At 36.1% G+C, this 25,084-nt stretch overlaps 1 protein-coding gene across 5 annotated transcripts in view; it reads left to right on the top strand.

Annotated features, from left to right (window-relative positions):
* The window catches only part of gramd4a (GRAM domain containing 4a), a 52,929-nt gene extending 28,754 nt beyond the window's left edge, over window positions 1-24,175 (top strand). For 4 of the 5 annotated variants that reach the window (XM_034026727.3, XM_059027178.1, XM_034922171.2 and 1 more), the window contains 17 exons: window positions 5,477-5,597; window positions 6,891-6,937; window positions 7,660-7,792; window positions 8,686-8,711; window positions 8,952-9,043; window positions 9,544-9,635; window positions 9,839-9,887; window positions 10,457-10,528; window positions 11,179-11,222; window positions 11,342-11,451; window positions 11,776-11,930; window positions 12,818-12,835; window positions 19,789-19,939; window positions 20,664-20,757; window positions 22,355-22,439; window positions 23,011-23,079; window positions 23,616-24,175. In XM_034026727.3, the coding sequence (XP_033882618.1) occupies window positions 5,477-5,597; window positions 6,891-6,937; window positions 7,660-7,792; window positions 8,686-8,711; window positions 8,952-9,043; window positions 9,544-9,635; window positions 9,839-9,887; window positions 10,457-10,528; window positions 11,179-11,222; window positions 11,342-11,451; window positions 11,776-11,930; window positions 12,818-12,835; window positions 19,789-19,939; window positions 20,664-20,757; window positions 22,355-22,439; window positions 23,011-23,079; window positions 23,616-23,717 (1,460 nt within the window). In that variant the 3' untranslated portion in view covers window positions 23,718-24,175. The remainder of the gene's footprint in view (window positions 1-5,476; window positions 5,598-6,890; window positions 6,938-7,659; window positions 7,793-8,685; window positions 8,712-8,951; window positions 9,044-9,543; window positions 9,636-9,838; window positions 9,888-10,456; window positions 10,529-11,178; window positions 11,223-11,341; window positions 11,452-11,775; window positions 11,931-12,817; window positions 12,836-19,788; window positions 19,940-20,663; window positions 20,758-22,354; window positions 22,440-23,010; window positions 23,080-23,615) is intronic. The other variant, XM_034026728.3, reaches the window with a different exon arrangement.
* The last annotated feature ends 909 nt before the right edge of the window (window positions 24,176-25,084 follow it).

Raw genomic sequence — 25,084 nt, 5'->3', positions numbered from 1 at the left:
ACTTTAAACCTTTTTTTTTTTTCGTGGCAGAAAGGGGACGTTAGAATAAGAACTTAGGTACTTTTGCAGTGTTACATTTCTATCTAACCAAGAGCACATTAAAAATAAAATGATACAATGTACTATAAGACTTAAAACAGTAGTACTTCAATTGTAAGAACAGAAAAAGCAGACGCAGGAGCTCATGGGAATGCAGAAGGTTGCAAAACAAAGAAACTAACTGCTAAAGTCATTCACAGATGTATTTAAAACGTCGAAGAAATAATTTATTTGGAAAGTTTTTATTTATTTGATTTGCTGTAAAAAAAAAAAAAAGGAATTGTTGAAAAAAATTAATTGATTTTTGGAAAGTTTTTTTTTTTTTTTTTTTTTTGCTGTACAACAACACTTGCATACAATAGAAACCTCTTAAGTGCAAGCATAAACTGCACTGTAGCCACCTGTAAATAAAACATGCAACAATCACAGTATTGAGGAACAATGCTCTCAGTGTAGTTTTCAATCTGTACAGGACTCTTTTGCATGTAGTACAGTATAGGCATTAAACAGCAGTTTGTCTGCGCAATCTTCCCTAAATTCATCAAAAAAACCATGCTAGAGCTGTATTTTCTTCCATCTTGAAAGTTCTCTCTCCATAACACATCGTTCAATAAGAGCTAACTTATGTTACGTAGTGCCACAACGCACCACTCTGCCTACTGAATGCAGCCCAGGCCTCCAGAGGTGCAGACCATGGGATAACTGTAAATGCTCCCAGTGTGAAACGTAGTAATTCTTCTTCTGTACTGTTCTGTAAATACTGGTATAGAGTGTCATCGTCGTCAACTTTTTCATCACACCGATAGCTCTAATTTTGAATGTAGAGCCATGGTGGGGATGCATGTTACAGTAATGACAGTCTTTTGCATGTCCTAAATGTTGCTTGAGTGAAGTTGATGCAATTAAATAAGACAGGAATAGCTCCTTGTACCAGATGTATTTTCACACATTTAACTGTACAGTAAGATATTGGTGTCCTGTCCTTGGACCTTGATTGGGCAAACAAGAAATACTGTTTTTCATTTGCTGTTAAAGCAAAGCGCTATCCCACGGGGCCAGATTCATCATTGTTACTCATTGTGAAAAGCCAAGAAAATAAATCACCTTGGTAAATGTCAGTTTTTATAGAAATATTTTATTCTGTTTCTACAATTGTTTCTTTAACAATATGTGCTTACTAATGTTACATTTCACACCTTTTTGAAAGCTGCAATATGTTTATCAAGCATTCCCTTAGCTACCACCGGCCACACTTTTCTTTTTTTAATTTATGGGGTGTAGAGAACAGTCGCGAAGCTTTAAGGACTGTTTCATGGAAAGTTTTGTGAAGGCTTTAACACTCATTACTAAATCAAGCTGGTATTATTATTATTATTATTATTATTATTATTATTATTATTATTATTATTATTATTTTAATTTATTTATTTCTTAGCCGTCACTCTTATTCATGGCGACTTATAATTGTTACAAGATATCACATTATTTGTACATACAATTACCCATTTATACAGTTGGGTTTTTTACTGGAGCAATCTATGTAAAGTACCTTGCTGAAGGGTACACCAGCAGTGTCCCCCACCTGGGATTGAACCCACGACCCTCCGGTCAAGAGTCCAGAGCCCTAATCATTACTCCACACTGCTGGTTTATGAAACCTTTTGTCAACTGTTTTATTGAGGGTTAGCAGCACTTCAACAATAGCATTGTCTTATTAATTAGTACACAGCTCTATGCTATGTTGTTTTTTTTTCAATTAAGTGTGATAACGAGTGTTGGCATGTAAATATTAATCATTTCACTGCCGCATTGTTTTAACATCTAGTCATATCAATGATACAGTCCACATGCTTTGAAATACAATACTGGGCCCAATTCACAAAGCTTTTAAGGACTATAGAGTCCATAGCAAAACAGGAGTTAAAACAGTCCTTGACGTTTTGTGAATAGAGTCCATTGTTTTTAAGCTGGTACATAGCTGTTTTCTATATTCCACTGGCCAAATTAATAATGCAGATCTTTTTCACATCTATTTTATTTCATTAGATATGCCATTCCACTAACATTATACCTCCTGGATATAATGTTCAAAACATTTCTAGTTTCTACTTAATTTAAGTTTCTTTCTGTTTTTTGTAACCTAAGAACTGTGCATGTCACCTGTGGTGAAAACTCTTTTCCCTGGGAAAATACATTTTTGCTGACTGAATCAACTGTGTCTTGTTCACTTTTAACATTGGTTTAGGAGCAGTCAATAACAAGAGTTCATTTCTAGGCCATAAGTCTTAAGCTTGTTAAATCCTCAGTATATGTATTTACCACATTCATTTTGTTTTGGAGGTATTTCAGCAAGTAATTAGGTATGCAATAGCGCATTTTTAATCAACAGTTGTGTTTGTTTTTTTTTGTTTTTTTTCTTATTTAGAAACTTTGCTAACCATTTTATTTCTCATGTTTATTGTATATGCATATGTGACTGATGCGTAAGGTGCTCAGTGAAATAATTGTATCGGATTTCTGATAAAACTCAAACCCAAGATGTTTAGTTGGTATTTTTAATTGCTTTCACAATTTTAATATGAACAGTAGCTGGGGTATAATTGTAACTTGAAACTCTTTTAAATAAACTGAGACCCACATAGCATTTTACAGTAACTATCTACAAAAACCTCCTGCAGGAAATGCCATAATTCTGCTGCTACATTATGCTGAAAAAGCTCTAGGAAAGGTCTCCGAACTAGAAGGACTCAACACTAATAGATTCAGTGATTGTGCAAATCACTGTACGGTCTTGGTCAAGTCAGTTTACCAGTGCTTATGCCCCTCCAGGGACTACTACTCTACTGTAATTACACTGTGTCAAGCCTGAATCACCTTGGGTGCAACACCAGTTCATTCTGGACACGTTTGAAAACATCAGAGAGTCTTTTTGAAGACTAATGAATAAAGGGTGAGCTTGGAATTGTTTGAATTTTTTGCACGTTGCAGTCTTGCTGATTATATAAGTCACCGACAAGTTGAGAGAGGCATTTTGGGTCTTTATTAGCTACAACAAAGGTGGCATAACTTTTAATTTTTAGGATATATCGAGGATGATATTTGAGGACTACTTTTCATTTAGAATTGTTTTTTATGTTACCTTTTTTTTCTGTGCTCCTTCGTGGGTCATATAATTTTATAAATGTATCGCCCCTATTAAAATAACCATCCATTAGGATTCATGGTGGGCACACTATTGCTGTTTTACAGCATGACTAAAGGCGGCTACACCAGACGCAATGCGACAAAATGAATAGAATCTATACTTTTAATAAGTAGCTTTCACACCACAATCGACATCAGAGGCGACACGGGTGCGACAGAAAAAACAAATAATTTGAATCTTACTTTTTGTGATTTTTTGTTGTTCAACAACTAGGGAATTGGCCAATCAGAACAGATTCAAGGCACGTGGTCCAGCAGGGTGAAGCAGGATCCAAAAATACTTTACTGTGAAAAAATACCCAGAGTTTTATGGCAAAGATCATCGCAATTTATAAAAATGACATTGCCTTAAGCCACAGTCACCCAATATTACATTGTTTGTGGTTTCTAATCTATCTATCTATCTGTCTAAATATCTATCTGTCTATCTATCTCTATCTATCTCATCATCATCATCATCATCATCATCAGCCTTTTTCAATCCACTGCTGGATGAAGGCCTCCCCAAGATTCTTCCACAAAAGTCTGTCTGCTGTGTCCCTCATCCACGTTGCTCCGGCGTGTTTTTCCTAATTTCATCTTGCCATCTTCTGGAGGTAGTCTTCTTGGTTGCTTTATATCTCTTGGGATCCAGTCTAGTATCTATACTTCTGTTTGTGTTCTTATCCATTCCTCCCTTTTCCTGTCTCCTCTTGTTATTCCCAGCATGCATCATTCCTGTCGCCATATCCAAATTTGCTGACCGAATTCTCAATTTCTGGCTGGGCTCCTATTTTGTCATTTGAAGTCACCGATGATAAACTTACAGTGGCTCTTCCGATTCTCATGTAGTTCTTGTACTTCTTCATAAAAATCTTCGACTTCTTCATCCAAATAGCTTGTTGTTAGTGCATATACTTGGATGCCCTGAAGTTCATACTTCCTTGAAACTTTCACTATCAGTCTTGCAGACCTCTCTGACACGCTGTCAATCTCTACTACGTTATTCTTGATTCTCTTGTTGACAATGAATCCAACGCCTCCTGTTTGTCCCTCTGTAGTGCCTCGATAGAAGAGAAGATGTCCACTCTTGAATTCTAGTAGTCCCTCATCTTTTAGTCCTACGATGTCCCACTTGATTCTTCCAAGTTCTTCTTCCAACTCATTGAAGTCTTGCATCACCTGAAAGAGATCTGCAGTTGTATGTGGCTAGGGTCAGTGTTCTGTGGCAGCCTAAAATCATAACGCGGTGATTCTACAGGGAATGAGGGCCATGTTTTGTTCTGTGCTTTCATCATGGGGGGGTTTGGCCATAACTCACCACTATGGCCAGGCGGATTGGTGAGTGCCCCTTACACTTTGGCCAAGTATGTTACTCAAGCGTTCACAGCATGATTGAACCTGCCAGAGTCAGGGGACCCCGCTGTCACCCTCCTGCCACTTTGAGGCAGTGGAAGATGGACGTAAGGAGGGATTATATATATATATATATATATATATATATATATATATTATATATATATATATATATATATATATATATATATATATATATATATATATATATATATATATATGTATGAATATATATATATATATATATATATATATATATATATATATATATATATATATATATATATATATATATATATATATATGAATGATTTTGATAAATAATAATGAATAAATATAAACCATATTATTACCAATATTATTACTAATGATTTAATGAACACCTTAGCAATACATAACAACTAGATTTATCTTTTTAAAGTAATCACCAGAATTAACTTGAGACAACCCACTTTTGTCAACATAACTTTGTCAATCCTGTGAATATGAAGTAATACTCATTGGAGCAGAGCGATATTTGATTTTGTTTCAAGAATTGAATAATGTGTAGATTTGAAACATGGTTGTGTACATCTGTTACCTCTGGGGTCCATTTAAACAATACATGTGATGATCCAAATTCACTGGTTTATCCCAGAATTAAATTGAATAGGATACTGAAAAATGCAGTTTAGTTTGCAAGATTCGGTAAGGATTTATGCTTTTTAATTCTGAGAGAAAATGATGTATTACTTTCGATAGCTAATCAAAAAATATTTACAAACTGTTGATGCCACTGTGTTAATTGAGCAATTACTTCAGTTTTTTGTAGATAATGTATTACAGTATGCAAGTCTTTGTTGTATAGGTTGTTTGTGCATCAGACATTTTACAAATTATTTTTTTGTTGTTGTTGCAGAGGAAGAATTAAGAAAACTGCGAGAAGAAACAAATGTTGAAACATTAAAGCAGGAACTTGATAAAGAGAGAATAAAAAGAATAGAACTGGAACAAAAAGTCAACGAACTTCTGAAAACAAGGTAGGAGTTCACAATACTGATCACTTTGAACTTTTACACAGTTCAGTCTTCACAACTGTTAAACTTGCTTTTTTACATGCTCAATGTTTGCTTAACAACTCTGAGTAAGCTTACGCTGTTAACCAGCATTTTCCATTTACGTTATATAACAGCGGGCGCTGTGAAATACGATTACTGTTATTAGCCCTATGGGACTGTATCTCGCCCCCGTGACAGGGATATAGTGTAGACTCATACTTACATTTCTGATCATGAGCGCTCTTCATCCAAGTGTGGCTATTCCCTTAGCATAAGTTATTGGGGGTTTTAGAACTGAGGTCACAGGGACTTTTTCAGGAGTCTTATTGGTTGAGCTAAGAATGGCTACGTTTTCAGAACCACTTTCCCAAATCTCATTATTTTGCATTGATAAAACAAGTTCTATTGACTGTACTGTAAATGTTTTCACAATACTAACACTGGATTAAGTCTATTTCCTAGGAATGACTTATACTGTTTGCATTACCATTTGCTATGATAATACTGAACCTTGCAACGTAGTGTTTTTGCACTTATGTAGGATGTTATTGACAGGCCTAAAATTGTACAGAAAAGAATATGATAAACATTGGTGGTTTTCTAGTACCAAACTTAAAATAAATCAATAAAAAATACATCCATTACTTTTAACATTTAAAACACTGCAACTGTTAACAGTATCCCATGCAGTCAAGAACACATTTTTAAAAATAGAATTGCTTACTAACAACTTGGCAAGCGACCTTAATTTTTTTCAAGGAGCAGTTCTGCATGCCAGTGGCTAAACTTATGTCAGTATACTTATGCAAAATATGTGCTACTGACACCAACAATCCAACATGTACTATGAGGTACAAATCAATATGGAAAAGTTTCCTGCTGGTAGTAGTTTACTGTTGGACTATACTTTTTAGTGTTTTTATTTATTTCAATAAGTAAAGTATCTAAAACATAGCAAGTTTTAATATTCTAAACCATGGAAGACCCCTACAATTTATAACCATGACTTCACCCCACCTCCCCCCCACCACAAGACCTTATTTCACTGCATTTCTATTGTATGTAATACTTAAGATCATTAAGATCCACCATTGTTTAGATCATTAAAACTGACCACAACATCTATGTAATGTTGGTTAGTTCACACATCCTATTTATTTTTTATTTTTTTTATTAATATGCATGGAGTAACGCAACCATACGTAAAATGTCTTGCCATTTTAAACAAACCTGTGTTGTACATGATCATATTTGTCTTTTTTTCCCTCCATGCAGAGCAGAAGAATCTGCAGTACAGCAGCCTACGAAAGTCAATGGAACAGGTAACAAAACATATAACAACCCTGTTTGAATATGGCTGATACTTTGCATGTACATGTACCTCTTGATGTGGAAAGTATATCATGTTTACTCATTCAGCAGTGTGTGCTGGGTTTGAGGAGATGTCTGTGTTCCTCACACCTGCTCAGTTTACCTGTAGTAGTTTTACTTGTCTGTGCACTCCGAAACCATGCAATAACTTCACCTTATTGTTATCCTATTTGATTACATGCCCTTAAGGTAATTTAAGATCCAGTATTGTGTCATGGACATCCTCTTGCTATTACTTGCAGTGGCATAAGCACAGCAGTTTTAAATGCTATCTCTGTTATAGTTAAGGAAGCAACGCTAACATAAAAAATAATATTCTGTTGTTCCTCACATTTGTATTTTTGTCCATTTTAATATTGGCTCGGGAGGAGATGCACCATCTGCAAAACTATTTTAATATTGTATAGGTCAGTTATCCATTAAGTCTGACCCCCTCCCCCCCACACACCTCCATTAGGGAATATGTGAACCACCAAACTAATGTAAAGTGTGAGAATTCTGCATCCTTTCTTTGTGAATTACTTCCTACTGGGACCTAAAGTACAAAGGATTGACGCATTAAAGATTGCTTTTTTAAATGAGTTTCTTGTCATGTCAACACCCTCTCAAAAGCGACACATTGGATGGAGGGAGGGGGGATGAATACAATATTTAATCTAGCTTTTTTTTATAGAGAAAAGGGTTGAAACAGTTTATTCAAGATTTCAGAAGTGGCTTTATGATAAGTTTGGGGTGTACATTGAGGACTTCCGATTTCAGCCAGAAGAAAACACTGTGGAGACAGAAGAACCACTAAGTGCTAAACGGTAAGCTGGCCTCCAGGCTAAACGTTATATAATAAAGAAAATACAGATTGCAACCTACTCTATCTAATTGATTATCTCATGCCCAATGGTTGTGCTTTATTCAGGTTGTACACATTAGTATCCCCAATGGAGGTTGCATACATACTGTATAGAGAACGGGTAATCCAATTGTAATGAAATTTGTTGTGGACGTTTTACCATTACAGTATCATAATCAGTCCTGGTGACCTACATATTAATTGATTCAGGCTGGTGATTGTAACTGCAAAACTATGGGTAGACTTTTGACTACCTGCATACTGAATCACCAGTGGGTGAAGACCAGGTGTTTCTTGGGCTCTTTACTCTGCTGTTCCTAACTTAACTCTTCCCCTATATCTTTTTGTCTTTACCATTGTTGGTCACACTATGCTATAGAGGTCAGGAATCTATTTTCTCTGTATCACAAGCTTAAACCTCACTCCTGGTTTCACAATTGTAGCACTAGAGTATGGTACACATATTAAAGCATTGCCTGATGCACTGAAAACTATGCTTTCAGGTTTCTCCTGAGCTCTTTATAGCTTCCTACAAAAATTGGAATGTGGGTGTTTGGTACTAACACTATTGAATATTTAAGCATTAACATTCCCTAAACTCACAGCGTTCTGATGAGAGGCTGACTTTTGGAGTGATGTTCTATCGCTGTGGGTTATTTTAATGTGAAATGACCCATACTGAACTTGTGGAAGGTCTGCTGTCTTTTACAGCAAACACATACAATTGAGATGTGGCCAATGGCGCTGTACTATATATTGAGATATGCTGCTGTCGGGTGAACCAAAAAAGCTCCTGCCTGTGTACGTACAAGCAATATGTATTTAATGACTCGACTGGTTTATTTTGTTTTCTAGGTTGACAGAAAACATGAGGAGATTAAGTAAGTAAACAGAACTCACCAGTTGCTTTTTAAAGATTAACTTATAAAATATATTTTTTAAATGACTTAAAGACTTATAGCCAGATGCATCTTTGTAAGAAGTTAAGGGGCATATTTCTAGTCTTTTCTGACAATGTAATTCCGGGCCTTGGAGAACATTAGCAGTCTGACAGGTTTTATTGTGGAGCGTGCTACTAAAGGTTTCGTGAGTAAAAGGGAAAATAATTCTTTTAATTTCAGAGCGAGGTGCCAAACCTGTCACTAACTTTTTAAGGAACCTCTCAGCCTTATCAAATTGGCACTCTGTATACACTTCAGCAATTGCCTTCATTGTAAGTATTAATCAGACTTGAATGATTTGAAATTTAGTTCAGTATACAGTGTTATTTATTTTCTTGGCATTAAGCCTAAAACAATAGAGACTTGCTGAGTTTTTTTTTTTTTATTTTCTGGACATGTTTTAATATTTGTATTGCATTATGTCTGTTATCTTTGAGTAAATGTTGAATGTTGGCTTGGATTTGGGTTTGGTTGCATAGCATAGATCTTACTAAACACTGGGGAGGACAGGCTGCCCAATAAATGGGTAAACCAGACTAAGTTCTGTTGCAATATTTCCCACTGGCAGTATTAAAATATGCTGCTGTTTTACAGCGCTAAAATTTAAGTCAATGAGTGCTACAAAAATTAAGCATATTGGAATGTGCTTGCAGTTCAGTCCAAAACTCAGACTTTGCCATTCAATTACGCTGTAATTAATATATTGGTTAACTTTTTTAGTTTTTTCTTTTTATATCAGTGCAACAGTGTGTTGTTTTTGTCATTTTTGTAGATTTACATGAATGCTGCGTGGCATGGCTGGGCCATCCCTATGTTCCTCTTTTTAGCCATTTTGAGGTTATCCTTAAATTACCTCATTGCAAGGTAAGCAGTCTCACTTTAATCATGTTTTGGTTCTTCTCAGAAACTGATATACTAAGCACAAAAGTATACTATAGTAGGATGTACTGTAGTATAATCCAGCTAAGGATTAATTCACTGAGTGCGAATTACAATTCATGTCTAGTTACATTTGTTGTGCAAAATTAAGTTCTATTACTGTTTTTTTTTTGTGTTCCTGTTTGCAGGGGTTGGAGGATACAATGGAGTATTGTGCCTGAAGTTTCAGAACCTGTGGTAATGCCTGCTTTATTATTATTATTATTATTATTGTTATTATTATTTATTTCTTAGCAGACACCCTTATCCAGGGCGACTTACAATTGTTACAAGATATCACATTATTTTTACATACAATTACCCATTTATACAGTTGGGTTTTTACTGGAGCAATCTAGGTAAAGTACCTTGCTCAAGGGTACAGCAGCAGTGTCTCCCACCTGGGATTGAACCCATGACCCTCCGGTCAAGAGTCCAGAGCCCTAACCACTACTCCACACTGCTGCCCCATATGAGACACAGGAAGTTGTGACTTGTTACATGTCACGAGAGCTACTTTACTCCTGGCTTGTTGCAACTCTAAATCTAAAGTACAACTGTTCTTTCAGTATTTCATTTAGCATGTAAGATTTAAAATTTTCTGAAAAATACAACACACAATTGATGTCCGACAACTGTGTTATTTTTGTTAACTGTTTAACATTAGTCTGTATAATATTGCAACACAGCTTTTATTCCACCACAAAATGATAAAAATAGCTTTTTACATGCAATAATTTTGCTAAATGCACTTTTTCATACTTTAGGAACCTCCAAAAGAAGACCTTACCGTATCAGAAAAGTTTCAGCTTGTTCTTGATGTTGCACAGAAAGCACAGGTACTCTTAAATACTTGTTTATGCTTGTCTTTTGTGATTTTATATATAAACATAAATGGTCAAGCTCACAAGCTTTTTTGGTATTGGGACACAAACTGGTAGCCAGTTACATCTGTGTATTTGAGAGCTGTTTGTTAGGTTTGGAACGTTGTGCTACAGCACTGTTCTTGCTCTCAAAAGCAGCAACAGCTGTGATCGGATGCATTAAAATAATGGAGTTCAAAGTCAAAGCACAGTCCTGCACTGCTACTGTGTTTATGTCTGACCTTCAGTGGCCTCTGCAACACTGTCTACATTAGTCCAGGGCATCAGAATCAATAGGGTAGTTCATCTTCTTTAAGATGTATTACGTGCTCTCTAATATCCAGCAAGTAGGGAAGAGACCTCATGACTCACACACACACACACACACACACACACATGCATACTCACAGACAACTCTCTGGGTGGAGTTATTAGTATTGTAGCTGGCAGACGTCCAGGTCATGCCTGAGAGAGTTGTAAATTCTCATTGGCCCAGCAGTGAGAATGTAACAACTTTTATCTTTTGTTGTTGTTGTTGTTGTTGTTGTTGTTGTTGTTGTTACTAAACCTCTGCATATGTTTGTATTTTAATTGTTATAACTGACATTCACCTTTCCTAAATACAGAATTTGTTTGGCAAGATGGCGGATGTGTTGGAAAAAATTAAAAAGTAAGTAGATTGACCTCCTAAAATACCAGTTCTTAATTTAATATAGTTTCCAGTAGTACTTAGGTGTACGTGTTTCCTGATTGCCTTTAATCAAATGTTTGTTACTTCTGTTCTTGCAGCTTATTTATGTGGGTCCAGCCTGAAATAACACAGAAGTTATATATAGGGCTCTGGGTTGCATTTATTGCATCTAGTTTCCTTCCCTTCAAGCTGGTGGGCTTTCTCATGGGTATGAAACTTCTTTTTTTTTGGGGGGGGGGGGGGGGGGTTATGCCATATTGTTACATATATTATGATAGATACATTATGAGGATCTGATTTTAAGCCTTGCTGTAAACGTTAGATCTAAAATAATCATTGCTACGAGATAAAAGGGATTCTTATTAATATCTCTAGAGAGGTGTTTGCCCTTTTTCAAAAACTCTCAATATATTTATTTCTCTGAATATGATTAGGGATCGATGTACCTACCAGTAAACATTTATTGAACATTTTGTTGTCCTTTTTTTATATATTGTTAAACGGTGTCCTTCATTTTTTATTTTCTGAAAAGGAGTGTATGCTGGAATCAAGTTTTTCATAATCGATTTCATCTTCAAACGTTGCCCAAAGCTCCGAGACAAGTATGATACTCCTTACATTGTGTGGACGAACCTGCCTACAGACCCGCAGCTCAAAGAAAGGACAAATGCAACAGTATCGAGACGGGTAACTAATCCCCTTTCCTCTACTCTTCCACTGAACTGCTGGGTGGTTAGAACTCATGTCATTTTGACTGAATACTTTTCAGTACTTAACCCTTTTACATCCTTTAGATTTTCATGTCTCCAGGTAGCCATTCATAATCCAGTTTACAATGTATTATTCACTCTGAAACAAACAGCTGCAGGGTCTACCAAGCAGCTAATATTGTTGTCTCTGCTGTTTAATTGCTTCCTATAGTTTTTTTATGTGTGTTTTACATTTTGCTGGGTTTATTATACTCTCCTGCATTGTTCTTTTTATTCTCTGCTCTGTGTTCATTTTCTTTTTGATTATGATTCATAGAGCTTTCAATTTTGAAGCTTACTTGGAAACAAGGGGGTGTATAAACTGAATGCAGCCATGACCAAATTAATGGAGTGAAATGGAGAATAAAAATATCCGTGCACTAGAGCAGGAAAGGGGCTTGAGGGGAAAATATTGGCTCAAAGGGTTATTACAATTTATATGAACTGTTTGTGTTAGAAAAATACTTCCCAATTAATATACTGTTCTAGTATCACGTTAAATGTAGCATTTTATATCTGCATGCTAAATTATATTCTATTCACACAGATAAACAATGGTTGGATTTTAAAACTATTTAAATATTTCTGAAGTATGTTTCATGAAGTGTATTACTTTTAAGGAACAGCCTGTTATTGCAGTGGCATCTGAGGAAGGGGAGGGGGTTAAAGAATATTGAAGACTTCTTGACCTATATTCCCTTTTCTTTTAACACTGTTTGTGCTGTTAGTGTATGGTTCTTGTTTCATTTCTTCTACTGTAACCTAGCCATGGCATTTATTTTGTCACTGTCACATTGGTGTTCTGTTATTTTTTTTTCCTGCCAGCTGTCAGGGCATGAAAAGGTATGGGACTTTCATGTGTGCGACAGTTTACTAGTTTGAAAGTGCTTGTGTGCAAGATAAGCTGACATGCTGTGTGTGTATATTAGACACATGCCTGGTTAACACAGTCTAGTGTGTGTATTTATGGAGTAAAATGTGTGCCATATGTTTTCATATATCACACTAACTGCATACACTACAGTGTGTACTGTATACACAAATCATGATTGGTACAAATTAGTCCAAATGCAAAATGAGCCTAGTTGACCTCCTTGCTGCCATTTGAGAAACATTACTGTGCTGTACAGCCTGGGGATCATCATATGTATATTCTTGGTTTGATTTATGTATTTTAATCATCCCATAATTTATCTGATGTTTTTATTTAACTATGTGGCAACATTTTCATCCATAGTTCTGGCGTGTGTAATAGAAATAGCAGGAACCTTCTTCTGATGGAGCTGTCTCCTGTGTTTGTGGTGTGTGCTCTGAGAGTGTGTCTTCAAAACAGAGGCAGGCAAAGAGGAAGAGGATTTAGCAACATGAATAAACGTTACTTCTTTTTAATATTAATTTCATCCATGGTGGCAATAGAGGTTGTTATAAGGTAACTATCTGAAACAGTTAAACAAGGGTTTGAAAGAAAACCAAACGATGGCGCACAAATCCATAATCCATAGGGTTCTTTGTTTTTTTTAATTTGATTTTTAATTTTTTTTCCTAAATTTAACCATGCTTAATCTTGGTCCTCCAGACACTTGAAACTGCTAGTGGTGCCATTCATTATAGATGCGTGTTTGATAACCAATACTGGTTTGAGTGAAAAGCTGCTCAGAATTTTTTTTTTTTTTTTGGTATGAAGCAAAACAGTATTGAGTAGTGACATTATTCTGTATTTTAAAATATTTGGAACTGTTTATTTTTTTTTTTTAATGGGACTGTAATTTGTGTGTGAAGGCTTCCTGCACTTATTTTCGGTCTACTTTATGCAAGGGTATTTTTTGTATACAACGTATTAAGCAGTTATAAGCACATTTAGCAGAATATTGTGTTAATACTATTCTGTATAATTTTGATCGCTTCATCATTGCAATATGGTTGTGGCATGATTCTGTGTTTTGCTTAAAGATACAATTCATTTCATGCATCTGTTTTTTATAATGGCTAAAGTTGCTTAAATTTCAGTTCATATTACGCCTATGTATGAAAAGGCTTGGTGACTATGGTGATAATGTGATTTAAAACTACAAAAAAAAAAAGAACTTTTTTTTCCCCCTTGTTCAGACCTGTACACCCTCAAGTGTACCTACAGTCTACTTCAGCTTGCAGGTAGTCTAACATAGACAACGCAACTGTTCTGTAACATTTCAAACCATTCATGCTCAGATTTGTTCCCATCTTTTTATGTTAGACCAACAAAAATTTTCAAGAATATATACCTTTTTCAAAATTGATAACATTTTGTACAAAACTGCTTTCTCAATATTAAAAATATGGCATGTTTCCTCCATACATTTTTTTCACCATTACTAATACTTTAAATAGGTACAAGTTTTAAATTATGGTTCCAGTGTTTGACTAGTTTGTATCTGGAACTTGTGCACTGCTTTTCACAGTTTTTATTATTATTATTATTATTATTATTATTATTATTATTATTATTATTATTATTATTACTATTACTACTACTACTACTACTACTACTACTACTACTACGACTACTACTGCTATTGGCAGGGCTGGATTGATCCATCACTGGGCTGGGCCCTAGGCAAACATACACTTTTGGGCCCCTATCTTCTTATATGAATAACAACAAATATATGATTTTATATATATATATATATATATATATATATATATATATATATATATATATATATATATATATATAATCTGTCTATCTGTCTATCTATCTGTCTGTCTATTTGTCTATCTATCTGTCTCTATCTCTATCTATCTATCTATCTATCTATCTATCTATCTACAGTACTGTGCAAAAGTTTTAGGCAGGTGTGAAAAAATGCTGTAAAGTAAGAATGCTTTCAAAAATAGATGTTAATAGATTATATTTATCAATTAACTAAATGCAAAGTGAGTGAACAGAAGAAAAATCTAAATCAAATCCATATTTGGTGTGACCACCCTTTGCCTTCAAAACAGCATCAATTCTTCTAGGTACACTTGCACAAAGTCAGGGATTTTGTAGGCATATAGTCAGGTGTATGATTAAACAATTATACCAAACAGGTGCTAATGATCATCAATTCAATATGTAGGTTGAAACACAATCATTAACAGAAACAGCTGTGTAGGAGGAATAAAACTGGGTGAGGAACAGCCAAACTCAGCTAACAAGGTGAGGTTGCTGAAGACAGTTTACTGTCAAAAGTCATACACCATGGCAAGACTGAGCACAGCAACAAGACACAAGGTAGTTATACTGCATCAGCAAGGTCTCTCCCAGGCAGAAATGTCAAGGCAGACAGGGGTTTCCAGATGTGCTGTCCAAGCTCTTTTGAAGAAGCACAAAGAAACTGGCAACGTTGAGGACCGTAGACGCAGTGGTCGGCCAAGGAAACTTACTGCAGCAGATGAAAGACACATCATGCTTACTTCCCTTCGCAATCGGAAGATGTCCAGCAGTGCCATCAGCTCAGAATTGGCAGAAAACAGTGGGACCCTGGTACACCCATCTACTGTCCGGAGAAGTCTGGTCAGAAGTGGCCTTCATGGAAGACTTGCGGCCAAAAAGCCATACCTCCGACATGGAAACAAGGCCAAGCGACTCAACTATGCACGAAAACACAGGAACTGGGGTGCGGAAAAATGGCAGCAGGTGCTCTGGACTGAGGACTCAAAATTTGAAATATTTGGCTGAAGCAGAAGGCAGTTTGTTCGCCGAAGGGCTGGACAGCGGTACATGAATGAGTGTCTGCAGGCAACAGTGAAGCATGGTGGAGGTTCCTTGCAAGTTTGGGGCTGCATTTCTGCAAATGGAGTTGGGGATTTGGTCAGAATTAATGGTCTCCTCAATGCTGAGAAGTACAGGCAGATACTTATCCATCATGCAATACCATCAGGGAGGCATCTGATTGGCCCCAAATTTATTCTGCAGCATGACAACGACCCCAAACATACAGCGAAAGTCATTAAGAAAGTCTTCAGCGTAAAGAAGAACAAGGAGTCCTGGAAGTGATGGTATGGCCCCCACAGAGCCCTGATCTCAACATCATCGAGTCTGCCTGGGATTACATGGAGAAGCAACTGAGGCTGCCTAAATCCACAGAAGAACTATGGTTAGTTCTCCAAGATGTTTGGGCCAACCTACCTGCCGAGTTCCTTCAAAAACTGTGTGCAAGTGTACCTAGAAGAATTGATGCTGTTTTGAAGGCAAAGGGTGGTCACACCAAATATTGATTTGATGTAGATTTTTCTTCTGTTCACTCACTTTGCATTTAGTTAATTGATAAATATAATCTATTAACATGTCTATATTTGAAAGCATTCTTACTTTACAGCATTTTTTCACACCTGCCTAAAACTTTTGCACAGTACTGTGTGTATATACTATATATATATATATATATAATGTATGTATATATTTGCTTAACTCATGCTCCACCAATTTGCAAAAGGTATCATTATTTGTTTGTTTTTTTTTAAGAAAATTTGGAATCGCCGATTATTTTTCTGATTTTCTTCCCAATTTCAAATGCCCAATTTATTTTTATTTCAACCCGGCCCAACGCTGCCACCCCTGCGCTGACTCGGGAGAGACTAAGACGGACACACGCGTCCTCCAAAACATGCGCCTCAGCTTTCTGCTTCTTTTCACTCTGCAGGCCCGCCATGCAGCCACCTCGGAGCTACAGCGTTAGAGGACCAAGCAGCTCTGGGTAGCTTACAGGCAGGCCCGCAGGCACCCGTCCAGTCCACAGGGGTCGCTGGTGCGCAGTGAACAGAGGACACGCTGGCCAACCTAAGCCCTCCCCCACCTAGATGGCACGTGGCCAATTGTGCGCTGCCACCTGGGAGTTCTGTCCACGTTCAGCAGTGGAATAGCCTGGACTTGAACCGGCGACCTCCAGGGAGCCCACCCGTTTTTAAGCTATTATACATGGTTTTGATCAGAAACGGTCAATTATGGTTATTATTTATGACACAAATTTCTCACACTGCTCTGAACTGAATGACTGACCGCATCTGCCAGAAACAGTTCAATTGAAGGCGGTGTGCTAAATACATTTCAAAATAAATTCGGAAAAACCTGAAGCCTACGTCAGATCCCATAGATCCCATTCACGATTTACTGAATAAAAATACAACAGTTCAAATATGGACAAGAGTACCATGTTGATTGTTATCTAATTTAAAAAAAACCAAAAAAAAAAAACATGATACTTCTATATATGAGGGTGCTCACATTTTTGTCCACTAACTGTAGGTCCCCCATAGTCCACAAAATATATATTAAATGCACAAACACACCTGCACATTGCCGTGTCATCAAATCAGGGAGCCAACCTTGTCATTTTGTTTTTACTGACATAAAGATTTACAGTGGCATTTTTTTTTTTTTTAAATGACACTTTTTTTTTTACTGACATTTAAAAAACAAATAGCAACAATAAATCAAAATACATTATAAAATAGTCTAGTTTTGTGTACTTGCATTTCTTTAGGTCTTACTTATGTCTTGTGGTCATACATGGACACATTTGTAGAATAGATCGTTGGTCTGAAGCTGGTGCTGTTTTTAACAGCAGTTTTGATTGTCAGAATTCCATTCAGAATGTCTGTAGACAATTGATTTCTTACATCTGTTTTTACAAGTTTCATCTGTGTGGCAAAGTCAACATATTAATGGCAACCTTTGCAAGTGTAGGAACGTGGCTCTCCGCTAGGTATATACAAGAGTGCAGTTTTGTGCCAGTTTTCTTCAGCTGCCAGATCACGTCTAAGATCCGTCAAGTCAGTCAGTCACTTGTTATTGCATAAATTCCATCGAGGCTATCCAGCATATTTCCAATAACAAAATAGCATTGCAAATTGGACGAGCTCACTGTGCTTTTGTTTACTTACTTGGTTGAAGAACGCGTATACTAATTTCAGCACAGTGTTGTTAATTGGCATTCTTCTTTTGATACTTTTCACTGCCATCACATAAGGTGCAGGTATATGTCATTCGAGCTGATTGGGAATGCCGCAAGCAATACCAAATATACCAGATTTATTTTTATTCAAAATAACAGACTTTTTTTTTTTTTTATTTATTTTACGTTTTAGTGTTAATGTGTTTTTTTTTTTTGTTTTTTTTTACTGACTGGCCTTAATGGACAGTTGGCAACCTTAAGCCAAATGCAGTTTAACATGGCTTACTTCTTTCTCAATCTTCAATACAGCAAAGGCAGTCAGCTTTCCTTGCTGTACTGTTGCTCAGAGGTGTTTTTTGACACGCTTCGTTAAAGAAAATGCTCTTTCTCCAGGGTCGGGGATAATGTTTTCAGCAGTTCGGGGCTTTCAGCACAGATTTGTAAAAATATTTCTAATGCCCCCCTTTGCTGCTTGCATTCTAGTTCTTCCCGTTTCTTGTGTTTATGCTTTGCTTCCCATGAAAGAGACATTGTTTGCTGTATTCAAGCAAAATCAAACTTACTGATCTGGAATTTACTTGTGTTGCCTCGCGAAAGTGAGCAAGACAGTAAGCTCCGGGTCAGCAAGTTTGATTTTGCGTGAACACAAGTGAGATACACGGCCTCAGTTGAAATGTCAGTCAGTTCTTCCAGTTTGTGCGCAATTCTGTATCTGTTTTAAAAATAAAAAAAAACTTTTTAGTTTTGGGGCCCCCCCATGACTTTGGGCCCTAGGCAGGTGCCTAGTTTGCCTGTGCGTTAATCCGGCCCTGACTATAGAAGCACACATTTTTGTTGGATTAAAGGTACCCTGTCATTTTCATCTGCTTTTAAAGGCTTACTGTAAATTAAAAAAAAAAAAACCATGAAATAGTTGCAACCTCTACTTATGTTTTTAATTTGTCAGATCAAATGAAAATATGTCAAAGCTCCCAATGATACCTGAATACCAACGTTTTTTGTGTCCAGCGATATGACAAAACACAATATTACAGTTGCGGTAACAAAATGGGCCCCGAGAGACCTTTATTTCATATTAAATAGTAAGACAAAAATATTTCAGGCATTGTTTTAGATTTTTTAAAATTACTATTAGTAGTAGTAGTAGTAGTATTTTAATATAGAGGTAATCGGGTTCATCTCCAACGGGTACATACCTGTTTATTTAATTTTAGAATTGTAATAGATTAAATGAAAAATGTTTGTTTGTTTTAGTTTTTATAACTATAAACAATGAAAGAGTTGATAAAATGTGACAGTCCAACTTTATGATTTCATAGGGTATTGCTCATATCTTAATCCAGCATGTGTTTTTTTTTTGGGTGAACTATGAATCTAGTTTAGTTGTGTTTTGCTTTTGATTTTGTGTTTTGCTTTAATAGGCTGCCCAGGGTTGCTTTTTGTTAACACTGAAAGAAATTGAGGGAGGAGTAGGTTTGTCATCACTTCAGCTTGCAGTATGCTTTGCATGAGATTGAAAAAAGCAAAAGCGCACTTTCTTTTAAGACATTCAAGCTTAGTAAAGTCTTTGCCTGCCCTGCGTGCCAGAAAATGTTTAAAATTGGGATCATTTTAAATACATCTTTGGTAGATTTATTTAGCATTTTTTTGAAAGGCTGTGCATTTGGTTTGCTGATTTATGTGATTTTATATAAAGCAGTTATGCCTATACAGTAGGTTTAAGTGCTGAACCAATGCTGGAGAATGCAACAGAAAAATCCTCCATTGTTGCATAAAACAGAAGTGGTCTTTTGAGTTGGTATTCAGTTAGAAGAACCCCCCTGTGTTATTAGGAATTAAAAAAAATAAATAAATAAAAAAATGTTTCTCCATTTATAGGTTCAACCAGTTACATCATCCCGAAGCATCCTTGGGACAAATATCCCTTCAGTGATCAATAGGGAAGATGAAGGCGGGCGATCTCACAGCACCAAAAAAGGCAGTTTCCATGAAATCTTCAACTTATCAGAGACTGAGCGCCCTCTAGCTGGTATGTATTGTAACATACAATGCAGAGATATTTTTGGGATTTCCAGTATTTTCACACTAAATTAGGCATGATTTAACTAGATAAGTATAATAAAGAACATTCTTTTTCGTTTTTTTTCTGTGTGTGTCTTCTGTATCTGATTATTTACAAGATCGCTTTGTCGAGGTTAACCTCCTTTAGGCTGAGCCACTGGCTCTTGTTCTTTCTTCTTTCCACTGGATCAATGTGCCCAGCAGGAGAATGTCGTATTGACATGGTAATTTCAAAACTAAAATCCCACCTTTGCTTTAAATATTGGTACATGCTGTAATTACAAGAGTAGAGTAATAATGACTCTATCTGTTTCTCTATTACTTAATGTATGTGGGTTTATTTGATGGGCCTGCTTCTGTTTATTATCTTAAAAGATGACATGCTTTATGTAATGGCATGGCTGACTTCATCCTTTGTAAAAACACTATTAACAGTGTGTTTATCTGTCTCCCATTTAACGTTAAAGCAGCTGTGTCCCACAATCCAGCTCGGTTATTAAACTATAATTCCTTGTTATCTGTTTTAAACTACATCCTTCCACAAACTTTACTTTATCAGCAAGCAGACTATCTTGACAGTCCGACGCAATGGTAAACATTCCCCAAAGGTAGTAGATTTTTTTCCACTTGCTGTTTTACACCTGACGCATGTAAACCTGATGTAGGATAACTTTTTAAAATATATTTTGCAGCCTGTGAAAATGGATGGCGTTGCTGCTTGATAAATAGAGACAGAAAGATGCCAACTGACTACATTCGTAATGGAGTCCTTTATGTAACAGAAAAGTAAGCAAGACTTTTAGCATCCTATAGGTTCAAGTTCTTTGGTCAGTATTGGAATATGACTTGCATACAAGCTGTTTGATTCTGTAGTAATAAAGTATGACATTTATTTTTATTTATTTATTTTATTTATGTATTCGGTGTATATTTATAAAGATAGATGCAGCCTCTTTTTGACAAGGTAAAGTAGAATAATCTTAACATGCAATGTTTTAAATGCTGACATTTTGTTTAGTTTTTGATTATCTCTTTGCTTTAAATTAATTACTGCTACTTCATTTCTCCCATGCTTTCTTTGCATTATTTCTATGTTTTGGTTCCTGCAATGAATAACTAATAATACTTAATACATAAATCCAATGTAAGGCATAATAGTAAAGCAGCAGCACAGAACCCCAGCCTGCTAGACATCGTGTTTATTGATGCACTATTTAAAGGTCAGCAGTTGGCATCTTGCACCGTTTGGTCACAGTCCAGACACTTGAGGGCAAGAGCCACACCCCTCTGGTCTTGGTGAGAGCCAGCAATGGAAATGTATATCATTTATAGTAAGGCCTGGAAACCCCTCGGCTGTCACCACCAGGGAAGTCTTAAGCTGTGACACCGAAACACTCATAGTAGTAATAGGGTTAATTCATAGGGGAAATTTGTCATAAAATAAATGCAAAAAAATTCCAGTTTCTTGACCAATATGAACACAATTAAACTGTTTAATAATTAGACTGGCAGCCAAATAATTTGAAACTGGAAGTACAATTGGACAATCTCCTTGTCGTAAATGTATGCATATCCACGCGGTTAAATGCCATGTGGGCCACTACACATACAGTATAAACAACTGTGTGAGTTGCATGCAATACTAACTGGTGCTTTGAAAAGAGTGTCAGATACACCATTAGGACCTAATATGGAGTTTGGCCACCATTTGCCTTGATCACAGATCACACATAAGATGGTATAGACTCCACAGGGTGCTCTTGAGGGATCCAGTCAGTCATTCATTTTTGTCATGTCGAATGTGTCTTTCAAATTCATGCTCAATTCGATTGAGACCCAGGGATTGTGGTGGCTATGAAAGATGCCAGAAGTCTGTCTTGATCTTCAAACAATGCACACGCAGTTCCTGCACAGTGGATAGGTGCAATATCATATTAAATGAAGCCTTCACCATCATGGGAACAAATTGGGTTGGGTTGACTTGATCCACAGCAGTGCTTAAGTAAACTACAGTAGCTTTATGGTGCAGTAGGGAATTACATGTCACATCACATCATCAATCTAATTTGCATCAGAGGGAGCTGCCAAATCTAATCAGGTAGACTAGCAAAAGTGGTGCTAGGCAGTTTGTATAGATGGAGGAGACTATCAAAGTGACTTAATAATTACAACAGAACTTATTTTGTAAATTGTCTGTTCAACTTTGTAAACTATTTTTATTGTCTGTATTATAGCTAGACAGAATTGTATGTGTGTGTATTTCGATATTTAGCATATAATGATAATTACAAAAGCTTCCAAATGCATTCCTTTAGTTATTGTTATAAAGATAAGAAGATACTGTACATTGAAAAAACAACTTTTTATTGTTTTTCTTCTCCAGTTATTTATGCTTTGAAAGCTCCAAGTCTGGATCATCCAAGAAAAATAAAGTCATAAAACTAACAGACATAACAGATATTCAGAAGGTATGTTCTCAATGTGTGTGCTTGTTTTCTGTTCGCTTTCATCTGGCCATTGCTTTGCAATTTGTCAAAGTTAACATTTGTAATTGTGTGCCTTGCTGTTTTGCTTCCATTTAATGTTATTACATCTGTCATTTTGTTCTGCCTTTTCATTGGAAAAACATTATGGAATAAAAAAAAAACTGTTAGAGGTTCAGTTTTGCTGTTGGTAATACTACATTAATTAATCTGTGTTCCAGTTTGTGGATAATTGACATGATTTCATTAAAATGTTCAGTATGGTACTCAGAGGCCGGAGGTATAAGCAGTCTCTGAATGTAATGTTATATGCAGCCTCTTGAGTTAAATGTTTGGATGTTTTTGTTCAAGTTAGGTAAACATATTTGCGGGATTACAAGTAACATCCCCCAAGAAATCAGATGTCTTTTATACATGGTTAAACAAATTATACATTTTGGAAAATCATCAGAAATACTTTTAGCCTTTTACAATTACTATGAAAATATTGGCTAATGAATAATAATAAAGCATGACAGGACCTGTTCAGTTTAAAAGCTTGTGTATTTTTTTCCAGTACAAAGTGCTGTCTGTCCTGCCAGGATCAGGCATGGGCATTTCAATAGCAACACCGTCTACACAGAAGGTGAGTTAACCATACACAAAGGGCCCATATACAAATGGGTTAATGCGTGAGTAAGCGGTGTACTCATTCGTGGAGACAGGTGCCTTTTAGTATGAATGAAGGAGCTCCCAGGCACTTGCAGTTTATTGTCATCTTTCTGTTTTAATGGATGCACAGCCAGTTCAGTGAACTAAGACAGCCCCACTTGTGATTTGGAAAGCATTTACACATCTGGTGTTGGGCTGTTCTACATTTAGTGGTTACACCTGTTTCCACCTGGTGTAAATGTAGTCTCTATTACTTAACACCTGCTTTTAATTAAATGAGCGGAAAGCTACATTGCCAATTTTCTGTATATCTGAAAAATTAGAAGTTAAAAAAAAAAAATTGGAAGCCATAAGTGTATATTGTAATAATATAACTGTTTTTCTTTTAACAAAGGCAAAAGTCTCCTGCAGTTTAGAGAGGGGGGTAATGTAATGCGTATCATCTCCGCTTGATTTAAGTAGACAAATAAATAACCAAAAATGGGTCTTCTGTTTCTTTACTGTTTTTAGCCACTAGTGTTTGGTGCCATGATACACAGAGACGAGGCCTTTGAGATGATCTTCACTCAGTACATGAAAATAATGTCTGCAGCTTCCATCAGTGAAACCTAGCAGCAAGGAAATTGTCGCCTCGTCTTTTTTGTTCTCGGTGGCGGGTGGGCCAGGGACTGCTTTACCTGCTTCGCAATACTTTTTTCATGTCATGGGAATTTGTATTGTACAGTTTGTGTTTTTTGTATTTGTCCGATTTTTTTTTTTTTCACATTTACTGTAAGCCTTGCACAGTAAGCACTTGTTGCATTTGTTTCCAAGTGCTTTGAAAGTGTGCGAAAATAGAAGTTGAGACTGACCTGGAGAAAGACAAATCAAAGCCTTTTTCAATTCCATAAATTCCATGTATAAAACAAACCTTACTCTAAACGGAATGGACTGGATAGTGCAAATGCCTGCCAATATTTTACCTTTTAAAATGAATTAATTTAGTTAAACAAAGGATTTTAAAAATATGTGGTGAAAGGAGTAGTCTATAATAAACTGTGAGATTATCACCAGTTTTGACCTCCTAGAAATGTTTTTTTTTTTTTTGTACAACGCTTCAAGAAACATATTGCATAGTAATTGCTAAGTAATTATTTGGTAACTACAGTACTGGTATAAAAACTACTGGGTAACTAATTTAGTGTTACCATGTAAGTAAGGAGTTACAAAGAGTGCATTTTCATACATTAGAGTAGTAGTAACCATGTAATTACTACATTTTAACAGATTGTTAGTTCACATTTAAAATTGAATTTTATACCACAATTAGATTATTACATTATACATGGCAGTAATAACCACATAGTTTACTGTTATTGCTAAAATAATGACAACATTATTTACACTATACTGTACTTCCAGAACATTTACTCAGTCAGTTATATGTAATACCATATATGCCCTACAGTATAACTAAAAGTGTTTATTAAAGTGCTTTAAGGCCAGAGGTGACTCTCTAATTTTAGGCTATTTACATTTCACTAGATTATCATTGATAGGGTTTCTGTGTAGTTTTCCTAGCAGATTTGTTATCCATTCCAGGATGAGTGCACACTAACACCTCAGTGAAATTGCCTCCCCTCACCTGCCTTTAGCCAGCTAATGCATAGACCTACACCATACGCATGTTCTATATGTAGTTGTTGTATATCTAAAAAAGGTGAAATCCTTCAAAGGAGAGAGGTGCCTGTAATAAACTTCCTTGTTTTTACAAAAGGCTTCTATTCACAACTGGAAGAAGACAATAGAAAGTATTGCTGGGTTTCAGCTCTACTGTATAGACTGCACTGAAGTTTGTCTTTGTTTTTAACCACAAAGCTTATTGCACCCTTATACTGTACAAAAACTCAAGAAGTAAATCTTTCATAAAACTGATTAGTAGCCCCGACCAGAAAGTGTTTAAGAAAAGGAATTAAGACACAAGATACAGAATGACCAAT

This window comes from Acipenser ruthenus, chromosome 7 (assembly GCF_902713425.1).
Source record: "Acipenser ruthenus chromosome 7, fAciRut3.2 maternal haplotype, whole genome shotgun sequence".
Classification (NCBI taxonomy): Eukaryota; Metazoa; Chordata; class Actinopteri; order Acipenseriformes; family Acipenseridae; genus Acipenser; species Acipenser ruthenus.
Note: the sequence above shows the minus strand (reverse complement) of the source record. Positions and strands in the feature narration are given on the sequence as shown.